The sequence below is a fragment of the Falco naumanni genome, chromosome 1 (assembly GCF_017639655.2).
Source record: "Falco naumanni isolate bFalNau1 chromosome 1, bFalNau1.pat, whole genome shotgun sequence".
NCBI lineage: Eukaryota > Metazoa > Chordata > Aves > Falconiformes > Falconidae > Falco > Falco naumanni.
Window position 1 is genome coordinate 123,254,207 of NC_054054.1, and position 13,875 is coordinate 123,268,081.

The following is a 13,875-nucleotide window of genomic DNA, read 5'->3' on the forward strand; positions in this document are numbered from 1 at the left end:
GAGCCAGCAGGGCACAGGCACGGCCCCAAATTTCCTTCCCCGCGGCCGCCGGCCTGCCTGCCGGCACCGCCGGGCCGGGTGCCGCCGCCGCCTCCCGCCTTCCCGGACACCCCGCGGCAGCGGAGCGCCTCCGCCAGGGGCCCCGCGGTGGCGGAAGGACGAGGCGTGAGGCTGCCGGCGCCTTGTCCGTCACAGGCTGGTGGCCGAGCGAGCCGCCCGGTGAGTGCCCGGCGGCCGGGAGCTCAAGAGAGCCGGGCGAGGGCGGCAGACGGGCGGGTCCCCGCTGGGGCCGGGGTCACGTCTGGGGGCCGCCCGTGGGTCCCCCGGAGGCCCGGGGGTAAGCGCGGAAGGGAACGCGAGCCGCGGCCGCGCTCTCCTGAGGCGGCACGAAGCCGCCGGCGCCGGTTCCCTCAGGGCTGGGGTACGTACTCCTCAGCGCGGCCCCGGTTCTCTCACGGCTGGGGTACATGGGCGCTGCCCCTCAGCGCGGCCCCGGTTCCCTCAGGGCAGGGGTACCTCAGCGCGGCCTCAGGTCCCTCAGGGCAGGAGTACGTACCCCTCAGCGCGGCCCCGGTTCCCTCAGGGCTGGGGTACATGGGCGCTGCCCCTCAGCGCGGCCTCAGGTTCCTCAGGGCAGGGGTACGTACCCCTCAGCGCGGCCCCGGTTCCCTCAGGGCAGGGGTACCTCAGCGCGGCCCCGGTTCCCTCAGGGCTGGGGTACGTACTCCTCAGCGCGGCCCCGGTTCTCTCAGGGCTGGGGTACACGGGCACTGCCCCTCAGCGCGGCCCCGGTTCTCTCAGGGCTGGGGTACACGGGCGCTGCCCCTCAGCGCGGCCTCAGGTCCCTCAGGGCAGGGGTACATGGGCACTGCCCCTCAGCGCGGCCCCGGTTCCCTCAGGGCAGGGGTACCTCAGCGCGGCCTCAGGTCCCTCAGGGCAGGGGTACCCGGGCGCTGCCCCTCAGCGCCGCCGCCTGCAGGGTGGGAGCACCCCAAACACTGCTCGGGCCCTGTAACCAAGATCCTGTCCAAAGATCTGGAGAAACTTGCAAATATAGACACAGTCGTATGTGAATATAGGTTGAATTATGGTACTAGCTCATTTAAACAAAACTCCCTGGCACACGGCAGGTCTGCAGGACACAAGTGTACATACCTCCCTCCTTCCCTCTCTCCCTCCCTCCTTCCCCCATCCTTCTCTCCCTCCCTCTCTCCATCCTTCCCTCCATCGCTCTCTCCATCCCCCCCGCCCCCCCCCAGCACAGCCTTCCCCACTCCCCACGCTGGCTTGCTGCAGGTACACCTGCTGGTTGAGCGGGAGATGAGCTACAGGAGGAACATACGAGCTCTCCCTCGTCTTTTGTTTAAATTCCTATTTCCATAATAGCTATCTTGGGATACTTTTGGAATGAAAATGTTTCAATAACAGAGGAAAATAAGGATTAATAAATGCTGCAGTAGAAACGTAACACTGAGTAACAGGCGTGTTAAAAAGTTTGTTTGTTTTGCATGCTGTTTGGCTAATACTCTGTATCTTCACCCATAGCTGCCGGAGATAAAGCTCTGAACATTTAAGAATTCTATTAAACTGCTTCATTAAGGCAGTACAAAACAAACTAGGCAATTTCTGGGCCACACAACACAGGCATTACTGATGGGTAGATTTTCTGTCAGGGACTGGGTTTCAGGAGCTGGGGTAGAGTGCTTTTATGGGGTTTTTAAGTTGTTTGTCGCAGCTTAAAGGCATGAATGAGTTTGCTAATTTTTCACCACACCCGGTAGCAGCTAGTAAGATAAACTGTCACAACAGCAATCCTGTCTAGCAATAAGGTCACCCATTTCAACTGGAAATGTAGAAATAAGCCTACTTATTTCAGTAATCCAAATCAGGGTTGGCTTGGTGTGTGAAAATTTGTAGAGATCATGTTAGCAAATACAGTTTTAAAAATAAATCTATATTTGGGGTCAGCAGAGCTTTTCCTTGGACTGAACAGTAACTACCGTATTTTTTTCAGTCTGAAAAGGATCACTGAAACTGGTTCCTTAAACTATAAAAGGAGATTACCAGCTGGAGGTAGCCAGAAATACCTCAGTATGGTTCATTGTAATGCACGTCCCTTACAGACACTGAAGTGCAGGTGTGCTGCCTGTTCCAGCATCTCAGTTGCACTTTATAACGTAGTTCTCCATATCCAGTAAATCCGTTATTTGTTCTGGATGATTTTCTCTACAAAATGTCGTAGGAAGCAAGACCCTCCCCCAGAATAAAAACCTGTTGCTAAAAACATAGATGTTATTCACAGAAACGCAGGTGACTGACTGCAGGCGGCATGGGCTGGTGCGTGTATGGGAAGGGGGGTGTCCGTATGCGTTCCTCCTAGGAGGGGTAATGAGGCTAGTGGGGAAGGCAGCAGCTTGGTCTTGCTCCAGTGGGTTGTCCAGTGAGTGATTCCCGTTTCCCCTAAGGCTGCCTCTCATTAGCATGAATCGGGGGAAGGGCATAAAAGACTCCAGTTCATTTTGAGTCTGGAAAAACTTTACTGCAAAATGACAACCAAAGTGTTCTGGCTTCTCTGCTTTGTCATTAGATCATCTTCCAGCTCAGTGGCCGGTAAGTCTGTTAACATTCAAAGCGGGGCTGGGGCTTATTTGCCTTTGGTATCAGGGGAGGCTAAACACATTGCTACACATTCTTGCCCGAGCAGCCCTCTTCAGCTGTAGCGTTTTCAGCAAGCGGTAGCAGTAATCAAGGAAGGGCTCAAGAAAGAAACATTTCAACATGTTTGCGGGATGGGAATGTAAATTGGGCTACTGGATTTGTCAGCATTTGAAAGAATTAAGAGCACCTGCCAAAAGCAGGCAGCTAGCTGGTGCCGTGAGTCCTCCGAGCCATCATTTAGCAGTTGGTTTGACTTGCTTCTGCATCTGAGACTTTTGTATTATTATTTGTGTGTGACCTTTCCCTTTTAGTCTCCTTCCCCTCACCTGCAAACTCCAGATTCCTAATTTATTTCGGCATACCCTGTGCTGTCATGTGTGCCTGCAGCAAGCTGTCCTGAACAGTTTTGGTTGGCTTATTTTTTAGTACCTCATTGATGGAACAGAAATAAGATATACTTCTATTCCATTGGGAAGGAGCTGATCATGTTGCGGTTGTATTAAGAGCTAGACAGGAATATGTTGGTGTAGGAGAATGAGCCTTAAGGTCCTGAACAGATCGAGTAGAGAAAAATGAACTATTTCTTGTTACAATCCATGACTGAGAAGGCATGATAAACTGGTAGGAAAGTGTACTTATAAAACCAAGTCCCAAACACCTGTTCGGAGTTGAGAGCTTCCTATTGAACCATCTCCAAAACACCCTTGCCTATTGATTTCTTGAGCTTGGACTTCTTCCACCCTGTTCTTCATGGACATTCTTTTGACTTTACGTGTGGCCAGCCCAAATATCAGGGAATCTTTCCCATGACAGCAGCTGGTGAGAGAAAAGGGGGAGAAGTGGCAAGGTCAGCAGTTGAGTCAGTTACAGAAGATAAACCAGGACATTGTTGATCTATGTATGTCGAATATCTCTTTTCACATAAGGAGTTAGGATCAGCCTCCTACATGATGCTAACCACAGACAGCGAACACCCAGGCAGCGGCTGTGTGTGGGTGAACTGTTTTTAAACTGTGCTGGCTAACTAAAGGCATGCAGTGAAGGACTAAAGTGCAAGGAAAGTGAAGTGCAAGAGGAAATCTCTTTCTTCCCAGGCTAAACAGAAGGTCGTTTTGCTTTGTGAGGTCAAAGTGATTGAGGCGAAGGTATAAATGAAGGCCTAGGTGACTGTCCAGCTTGTGTGAACAGTGGCATTAAGCCTTTCCATTTTTCATTAGATTCCCAGACGTTTCCTCCCCTTCTCAACCCTTGTCCTCTCAACTTAAGAAAAGCCTCAAAATAACTGTTCCTCAGCAGCAATAGCCTAGCTACCATGGTACTGCTACTATAATGCTCTCGTGCAAAAATCAGAGATCCAGAACTGTGGATAAAGACCTTTTCAGTAGCGTTCAAAGCCCAAAGCCACTGAAGGGTCCAGATGACATTGTCAATAAGGCATCCCATGGATGGGAAAACCAAATAGTTCTGTTGTCATGGTCTTTTAAACAAGCATCCCAAATGGCAATGTGAACCTTGTTTCCTCAGATGCTCCCTGGAGACTCAGGCTTTTGAGAAAAGGGTTTGTTTATAAATCATGTTTTTAATTTGCAACAATAATAAAGTAAAAATGCAAATCTCCTGTGTTTTGCTCACACAGCTGCCTTCTCTGCACTGGGCCTTCCATGCCTGAGTACAGAAGAATGAGGAGCTCTACCGTATTTCATCAGCTGAACTATTTATCAGTTATGTCTTATTGTTGATGGCCTCACTTACAGACCAGAACCTCGAATCTGCCAGGCACTGCCCATTCAGAAGCACACAGAATAAAAAAATTACAGTGCTAATTCACTCTCTCCTTTTCTTGTGCATGTAGGATCCCTGCCCTATATCGAGAAACCCAGTCAGATTCGCAGCAAACATGCTTACAGTTCAGCAGATGCTGCATCTGGCCAAGTCAAACCGCCAGCCTGGGGCACCGGCCGCGCCAGAGGGAATCGCACAGAACACTGGCTTCTGCCTCCCACCGACCTGCGGCGGCCACAGCTCCCGGAGATTCTCTCCCTCTCTTCAGACAAAAAGAAACGCACCAAGCCTTCTCTAGAAAACAGCACGGGGTTGAGGAAACACCCCTTGCAGTATGGAGGGGCCCTGCCTCTGGAGAGCCCGACCGAGGGGCCTTCTCCTGCCTCCTTTGATTTCAACCACACCAACAGAAAGCACACGGACAGGCGGCTGGCCAAGGCTGCCAACAGCGTGTCGGCCCACCTCCACCAGGCAGCATCCCCCTACCAAAAGATGACATCCTTAGTGGAGGCTCGTCCTTTTCCAGACTCTGGCGCAGTGGAGTCAGATGATCCAAACACACTGGATCACTTCAACCGACCGGGCAAGATAATCCCCTATAAACACACTGATCCCTTCAGAAAGATCACCAAACCCTCCTGGGTCACCAACCGCCAGTCATCCAACTTGCCGTACTACTCCACCGCGCTGAAGAAAGGTAAGGGGGCAGCCGCTCTGGCAAAGGATATGGTGAGCTTTCCAAAGGTGGGGTGGCACAATTTGGACGAGAGATCCCGAAGGGGTCAGCTGCCGCCCCTCACTCTGTGTGCCTCTTCTAGATGGTGATAAGGAGAAGGCGTGTCTGACCGAGTGCAGGAAAGAGCGAGACGAAGCGGAGGCCTTCTGTGCCAGCGAATTTGGTAAGTTGTGTCCTTGGCGCACCCCACAGACAAAGCATCGCCGTTCTTTGTTCATCCGCTACCAGCGTTTCACTTCTGCTTTTAAGATACTGCTCACCAGGTATGTTAAATAATTACTAAGGACACTAAAAGGACCTATCACAGCTCTTTATAAGTGTACGGCAACAAACGGTACCAAGCCTCATGTTACCCTTTCCCTGCCTTGGGCTAGTATTGCTCTTTTTTCCGTTTCCTCTGCTTTCCACTGCTTGGAGGACGAGAGAATTCTTGCTACTGGTCAACAGAACTGAAAAGACCAACTGTTTTAGATACTCTAACATTTAACATTGTAGCTGTGTACTTACCTCTTACTATTTATAGCGAGTTTGTGATTTTGGGGGCTGACATTTCAAATGAAAATAAAATGGTGAACCAAGCAAAAATAAAACTGTGATCCCCTCCATACAAAGAATTCTCCTTGAAGTTCCTTAGGATTAAACGTCTTTAGTCCTTGCGTCCAAGTTGATGTGGCTAAAGATGGTAGAAGATAGCCTGGCAGTTTTGTATTGTTTAAGAACAAGCATTTTCTGACTGAATTCTTGCCTTGCGCTTAAGAAGTTGTGAAGTAGATACCAACTTTTTCTCACAGTATTTTAAGAGATAAGCAAAATACATGCCTAGTGGTAACAGATGTTTCCATTTGTAGAATATAAACACGTTACAAGACATCTGTTTTCTCTAAATGGCAAAGTCAGGAAGTGCTTTCTACAGATGCTATATTCTTTTATTTTTTAACCACTCTCATGCATTCCTGTCAAACACAGGCCTTATAGCAACTCGACCTTTCTATATTTTAGCCTTTAACAAGTAGTGGTCTCATTCATCTCTTAAATTGAAAAAGGCAGGTAGGAAAAAGACAGTCTGAGCAACAGACCAGCCGAGGTTCCACTGCAGCTGTCGGGGAGTGCTTTTCGTTTCTTTGCAGATTACAGAATAAATGACTAAATCAAAATTCTCACTCCACGTGGCAGGTGTACAGAAGTCCTCTTTGCCTTACCTGCCCCACATATCCGTTGTTTTCTGGCTCCCGTAGTCAGCTCAGCGCTTGCCGAAACCAGAAACTGGGTGGAGAGCACGAAGTGGCTGCGTGTAAAGCAAGGCCCGCTCGGTGCCCTTGCCTCTTGGCATGACAAGGGTCTTTTCTTTCAAAAGCCAAAGTGTTTCATTAGCAGGTTAGCTCTGTACTTTATCGTCAAGTTTTAAATTGGAAAATTTTACTTTAAGTAAATATGCGCACTTTTTTACGTATCAGGATGGAAAACTACTAAAACCATCACTTCTGAAACATTTGATAAACTTCACTAAGAAACATCTCAGACCTGTAAAACACAAGGTTAGTAACTCAGCAAAGACTAAGGTGATGACCTCAACAAATCTGATTATTTGAAGCAACTCCTGCTTTCAAGACTGCCTGCTACTGAGCCAATGAATTTCTGCTGATGCTTACTTTACAGTATTTTAAATAAGAGCCTTCACATATACCTTGAGTTGCCACCAAGGTACGTAATCTGATGCTTGGGTTTCCCCCCCACCCCCTCTTTTAAATCAGCAGTGAACGGAATTGTTTATAACATGGAAAGACTGGGGAATGGAGTCCACTTGATTACGCTTTTGGTAAACAGCGATGGATTATACAAGATGAGTCGCCTGTATATTACTCCTGATGCCTTCTTCTTTCGAGTTCACATTCTAGTTGTGGATACTTTAAACTGCAGTAAACCGTGTCCAGATTTTAAACTCGGTAAGTAATTGCAGCTAAATCCATTCCATTATTCCTTTTGGGTGCAGTGCAATTTTAGTCTGCCCTAGTTTAATAGGCTTATCCAGGAATGTTGTGAAAAAATAAAAATAAACCCATGTATTTACTCTTAAGCTGGAGGACTTTTCCCTCCTAGTTTCTCTAAACTTTTAGAAGAGAATTGTGTGAAGAGGTCAAGTAGCAATATAGTCCTTAACTTTTTCTGGTTACAAAACAGTTGCAAGAGTTCTCAGGACTGCTAAAATATTAAGCAGGAGCTTAAGCTGATGCCTTTGTAAGCAGTCCAGTTTTCCTTCTGAACGCCACTTTATCAGATCCCAGTGTTTCCCTCAGAAACCTCCTCCTTGCAGTGCTAGGCAGTAAAGCATTATTTCAGTGCAAGCACACCCCACAAGTCCCACTGAAGCTCAGGGTGCTGCTGCACCGAGCCACACGTTCAGGATGCGTTCCTGCAGGGTACAACTTCACCCCTCCTCATAAAGCTGCTGCCCTCCCAGCAAGTACAGTGAGTAATTTTGTGCTTTCTTCACAGCATGGAAGTCTCGTTTGTTTTGCAGGCAGTAGATACATCGTGATGGGTCGAATCTACCACAAGAGACGACAGATCCCTGCAAACCTGCTGCAGTCTCTGCGCGGGCGCCTGAGGCCAGGGGACGGTTTGCTTAGAAGCAGCAGCAGCTACGTGAAGAGATTCAACAGGAAGAGGAATCGCAAAGTGCAGGCGGCTCACGCTAACTGCAGATAAGGCGCCAGCAACCTCCCTCCAGGACACAGGCAGCAGCAGAATTCCCCTACCACAAGAAACCCGGCCACGGTTTATTAGCAGCAGCGGGAGGCAGTTCTCCTCAAGTCTGCAACCGGGTGAGAGGTAGGACACTCACTTTTGAGCTTTAGCAAACACTACCCAGATGTCCCGACTAGGTACCTCTATATTGCAAAGTTAAGCACAGAAGGCAGTGCAGGGAGTGTGAACTGGTCACGAATTTGCTCCAGCTGTTTCCAGAGCCACAGGTTATTATTGCCTCCCCTGCTGTAATGCACCCCTAATAACCTGTAGGAATTGTAAAGTAAAATTCTGGAGGTGTTTTTCTAGGTACAGAAGTAACTGCACTTTCAAACCCTGAATAGACGTTAACGATACCGGCGTGATGCCTATAGAAGATCTCCACTGTGTTTTCACACAGTTCTGCCTAAAGCATGACATGCATTTGATCAAAAAAAAAAAAAACCAGCAAAATTAAGGATCACGTGTATTGTTTCGGTATCCTCAAACATGTCCATACTACTTTCAAAAATTACATTGTGCTTCAATCAGAGCTGGATTTTCACACGAAGCAAACAAAATAGCGACGTAATTATTTGAGTATATGAATGCGCAAACTGAAAGCAAATCAGTAACTGCACAACGCAAATGCCCAATTAGGCTTAAAAATAAGTTCATGCCAAGGAATGCAAAACAAGCCCGCAACTGCACGCACGTTGTGTGTGCCTGGTTACACTGTCAGTGCCTTAAAATTTCAGTCCTAGCCCCGCGTACCCGGTGTCATTTTCCCATGAGAAATATCAGGAAGTTTGTATTTGCACATCAGTAAAGTTACTTTTCGAATCAAAGACACCATCTTTTAATACCTTTAATGTGGTGGGATGTAAGAACCTATGAAACTGCTGCAAAGGGGATCTTAAATGTTTGCTGTTCCAAGAGTCAGTATTCACAAATCATAAATCTTTAAAAGAAACTGATAAAAATGTTCATGGGGTTCTGAGTTCACAGTCTCCTGGGTCCTGGAAGATCCAAAAACCTTATGTAATGATAATAAACAAAGGCATATCCTTGTCTGACACGTCTGCTGGGGATTTAAAGATAGATATTTAGATTAAAAAATGGGAAAATGCAGTCTAGCTTCAAAAAAAAATACACACACTGATATAAGTGACGTGACCTGGAACAGGAAGCAGCGGCTTATGTGAGCATTTTCGGCTTTGAAGCAAAGGTAGTTCTAACACAATTCTACCTGTTGTAAACATCTGCAGCTTGATTTAGCATTATTGAAAAGCTACAGAGTAGTGGACGGGCGTAAGTCACAATGTGTGAAGTATTTCTTGATACGGAATAGGGGCCAACTACCACAAGCAAACATCGTATTTTGGGGTCCAAAGAGCTGTTACTATAGGACAGAAATTTACTTGTACCTTGTGTCTATCTAAAATATATACTCACTCACTTTTGTAACGTGAAAGATTTTGCATGGAGCGGAGCATATAGAAATGGAATTTTGCTGAGAGACTTTGAGGGGGCTTTGGATTTGGCAGAACCATGGCTCCTGGCAGTGAATCAAAGCGCTGGAGTGGACTGGGAGGGACAGGAGAAGGAAGGAGAGAGGGTTCCACGCGCATCTCAAGTTTCTTTGTCTCCGTTTTCAACTGAACTCCATGGACTAACCAGCAAGTCCTACAGTCACCCACTGGCCCAGAGGAGCAATTAAGCCCCCTTCCCCACCCCCAAGACATTATCATCACCTAAACCTGGCCAAGCGTGGGTACAGAAATAACATCCACAGCCGGATCCCATTTTGATTGTCTCTGGGAAGAGGTAAACAGTAGCACACCAGCGCTAATGACAGCCAAAGCCTGAGTAAAATGCCAATCACACACACATCATCTGCACAGCTACTGCCGCAGAAGCCAGCCTGAACGGCAGTTTATTCTGCATTCTCCTTTTGTGTGACAAACCCCCTTACCTTTCCCTTCTTGCTTGGAAGCTCACTCCTTAAAATACCATCACAACAGGTGAGCAGCAAGCCACTGGATTTCACAGCCCAGCTGAAACACAGCTGGAGCACAAGGGGAACGCCTGTTCTTACCAGCCTTACTCCACGCTAACATACCGAATAAAAAAAAATATTCCCTAGATCAAGTGGATGTCCAGTGTCTCGCACTCGCTATTACAAACCCCCACAGCATTAACCACACTGAAAAGCAGCGGCGCTTCAACAATAGCTGCCACGGTAATTTTGATACCCCCACAGTAATAACTGTTTTCCCCAGCAGGGTAAGCATGAAAATTCTACAGCCAATATATAGAAATCCAGATGTACGGGAACACTGTTGTCTTCCTGCCTTTCCAGGGCTTTACTCTCAAGTTTTTGGGTAAGCCCAACTTTTTATTCGACTTTAAGTCTCCATTTTAACTGTTGCACAAACTAAATCTAGACCAAGGAAAATGGCTTCTATTTTGATGAGACAAAAAGAAAATCAAGCTGCAATAGCTCACATTATCAAAATCTGTGTTACAATGTATGACCACTTTGAAACAAACGTTGCAATAATTTATAAAAATACCAACAGGAGGATGACTGAACAGAGATCACAAAGCTTACGACCTTACCAGGACTTTAAGGAAGGTGAATATTAATTATGAGTGATGTATTTTCAGTAACACCACTTAACTATAGAAGATCACCACTAATGAATTGAGAAAAGTACCTCAGCCTACTCAACAGCAATTGAAAATGCTAAGAAAGGCTCTTGGCACAATGAAATCGTACGTATGAATTAATTCTCTCATCAGCCTGATTGACTGTCAGTTCATGTATCATCTGGCAAAGCCCAGACCTACATACGGTAATGTTATCGAATGTTTCATTAGAAACACCACCAAATCCATGTCAAACACATTACTTTATTTGTCCAGGATGACGTGTCCTATAAGGTACAAAAAAGTACTCTTCAGTTTGCCACAATTTGTTAAAAACATAGCAATCTATTGCCTACAGGTAGGAAAATTTTAAATCATGTCATATATATTTATATATGAATAAATAGTACAGAAATACTGTGAATTTTGGATGAGATGCAGGATATGTTAAAATGCTGTTAAAAGTTGAGATTTTTTTTTTCCTCGTTGCATTAAAAACACAATGCATACAATATGCAGCATTTTTTTTTAAACGTCAAAAGACAACAAAACCTAAATGCAACTACTCTTCTTTAACTTTGAGAAGCATAAAAGGATTATTGTTTTCACATTGAACAATTATTTTTTAATTTCCACATATAGGTTAAATGACAACATCGGTACGTACAAAAAACCCACGGGTTTTTATTAGAGAAAATTACCCCAGCAGAACTTGTACACCTGAGCCTGTAAGTGTAAGAAAGTGTGGTCAGTAGCAACATCTTTGTAAGAAAAATACCAGAAGAGGTTCTTGCATAGCAAGGTGTGAGGTTAAACCCGAAAGGAGCTCGTTCATAAACCAGGGACATCCCAGAGCACTGCAGAACAGAAGGTAACTGAGTTAGTGCAAAAGCTAGTCAAATGCTCCAAGAGCCGCACACCAACCAGGGCGGATTTAACTACGGCCAGGTCAAAGGAGCGAGTCATCTACATACGCAACGCCAAAGTGACAGTGGAAAGAAAAAGCAATGGCATCTGCCACCTGCAGCCCCTTGGCGACTTCCACTTGTCCCTCACAGTAGCACTGCTCGCACAGGAACAACGGAGCGGCCCAGGACGCCTCTCCACGATACCATTACAGTCGGTGCTCTACATTCCCAGAGTACTTGGCAAAATATCACTTAACTCAGCGGTGGGCAGTGACATTTCACAAAATACTTCCTACCACCTGATCTGTTATAGTCATTTTGGCACCGCTGCAGAAATCTCATGAAGGGCCAACAGCTGCTCAGGAATGAAACGTAGTAAACGCCACCTTCGGAGCAAAATAAAGTCCGATCTGCCTGGCCGCTTCCCTCCCCTACTACCTGTAGTATCTGTACTCCTGAACAGATCCCCCAAGTGTTACAAACATATCAGCGCACACTCAAAAGACACCTACATCTGTGGGGAGAACAATTATCTCCATTTATTTTGTTTCATATACATCCATATTTTGAATTTTAATACAAAAGAAAAAAATTAGAATCTGACAAATGTTTACAAACAAGATACCTTCAAATAGATTTTACTCATTTCAGTCTGGTGCAGAGTAAATGACAAATTGTACTGTTATATTCAAGGCAACAGAGTCTGTAGTCCATGACTGCTTAGCCCAACTTTTATGCAAGCTTAATTGGTTTTATCTACCATGAATGATAAACTCATTGTTGATTCCCAGTTCTCTGTGTGTGCACATGTGTACATAGCAGCTCCTTTCATAGAAAGAAAAGACATCTAGAGGTCTTCTTGTACTTTTACCTACAGGAATCATGTTAAGATACAGAATGGATTACATGTAACCGGGGCTGGATTTTATAAGAAAAAATAATTAGCTGACAAATGAGGGCAGCAATAAAAAAGCGTCTTTTTTGCAACAATAAATAAATACAGTCAAAGTTTTCTGTGTGGACTTTAAACCAGCTTCTTCACTGAAGAACAGACGTGGCATTTCCATGGAGTTAAACGTGACCCCATTTACTGTATCTTTTTTCTTGCTCTCTTTCTCTCTTTCCTTCAACAAAACAAAGTTTTCCTGCTTCTGCCACAATAGTACAACAATTTGATCTTGACAAGAAAGTGGTGCTGCTGATTTTTATTTCTTTGTCCTTTGGACAAAATAAGCCAAGAATATAATTTGACTGTTGTGACCAATAAAAACGCAGTTTACATCAAGTCTTGTCAGGATAACCTGACTAAAAACATCTGGCTTCTTAATTAAAAATTTTCAGACAACCAGATTCTTGCTCGTGTGTTAGGTTAACACGCTGAACTCTAAGAAGCTGTAGACTGCAGTTTGTTGTTATGGGACCTGCAGAATACAGAAGAAAGCGAAGAATTAAGCACCCTTCATTTTGGAGAACACAGTTGCTGCAAGGTGTTGCCAAGGGTAAATCACAAGGAGGGAATTACCACCATGTCGCTTCCTTTTTTTTTTTTTCCCCTTCAGAAAAAGGAATACTTAAAAAATCCTGGCTTTCATGCACATTTTCTCCTGAACAAATATTTCAGTACTCGTAAAAATGCAGTGTGTCACTGATATATTCCAAAATGCCTGCAATCAGTTTTACTCTTGTATTTACATAATAGTAGTCCATCAAAAGGAAAGCAGAAAGACATTTTTAATTGTGAATATTTATAATAAGGTATACTTTGCTTAAATTTATTCAAGAAGTCTTTGGGTTAACTTAATAGAAAAAACTGAACAGGCATGTTAAAAATCACATTTTTGCTAATCAGAGTTCAGCAAAACTCTTTGACATTCACAGTTTTATTAGTGACTGAAAATAAAACAATAAAATACATGGTTTCCGAGATGAATTTTTCATTTTTCTCAATACAGTATTCGAGGAATGGGACAATTTTTTCTGTTAATACGGTTAAGTTTACCAGTACGACTGTGCTGGTAGCAAAAACAAAAAACCCAACAACATTTACTTTTTAGACAAATGGTCTGGATTTTTAGGGCAGTTTAATGTCATCGCATTGTACAATAAAAGAAAGTGACCCCAACATCCAGTTCTGATTCCAGTTAAAAAGTTCAGACTAAAGATATCACAATCTGCAAGAAAAGAAAGAACATGGATGGTATAAATGAAAAACAGTAACAAATAAGATGCAGCAATGAAATTAAGTGTACAAGCACAGTGAATGCTGGATAACCAGCTAAAGCAAGATGACAGAAACATGAGCTGAAAACTACCTGACAAAAATCATGAATATGGCATTAAACTGGAAAGAAAAATGCTGGACTAATCCATCGGCTCTCATCCCTTCCTATCAGTCCCACTCCTGTTGCATATGGG

General features: G+C 44.9%; 2 protein-coding genes across 15 annotated transcripts in view; one reads left to right on the plus strand and one right to left on the minus strand.

The window, feature by feature from the left end:
• The first annotated feature begins 108 nt into the window (after positions 1 to 108).
• C1H17orf58 (chromosome 1 C17orf58 homolog) lies at positions 109 to 13,384 on the plus strand. The gene is made up of 5 exons (XM_040581996.1): positions 109 to 219; positions 4,511 to 5,137; positions 5,259 to 5,339; positions 6,928 to 7,119; positions 7,695 to 13,384. The coding sequence occupies exons 2-5, from the start codon at positions 4,933 to 4,935 to the stop codon at positions 7,880 to 7,882; spliced, it is 666 nt and encodes a 221-aa protein (XP_040437930.1). The 5' UTR covers positions 109 to 219; positions 4,511 to 4,932; the 3' UTR covers positions 7,883 to 13,384.
• BPTF (bromodomain PHD finger transcription factor) overlaps positions 11,974 to 13,875 on the minus strand; it is a 56,504-nt gene continuing 54,602 nt past the window's right edge. For 12 of the 14 annotated variants that reach the window (XM_040581987.1, XM_040581983.1, XM_040581989.1 and 9 more), the window contains one exon: positions 11,974 to 12,881. In XM_040581987.1, coding sequence (XP_040437921.1) covers positions 12,845 to 12,881 — 37 coding nt within the window. In that variant the 3' untranslated portion in view covers positions 11,974 to 12,844. Of the gene's footprint in view, positions 13,632 to 13,875 lie in introns of all 14 variants that reach the window. The other 2 variants (XM_040581988.1, XM_040581981.1) reach the window with 1 other exon arrangement.

Bases quoted from the DNA above. Each gene is read 5' to 3' on its own strand.
- C1H17orf58 (XM_040581996.1), top strand. From the start codon at position 4,933: ATGACATCCTTAGTGGAGGCTCGTCCTTTTCCAGACTCTGGCGCAGTG. The intron at 5,340-6,927 runs GTAAGTTGTGTC...CTTTTAAATCAG, and splicing joins CTTCTGTGCCAGCGAATTTG to CAGTGAACGGAATTGTTTAT. The intron at 7,120-7,694 runs GTAAGTAATTGC...TTTGTTTTGCAG, and splicing joins GTGTCCAGATTTTAAACTCG to GCAGTAGATACATCGTGATG.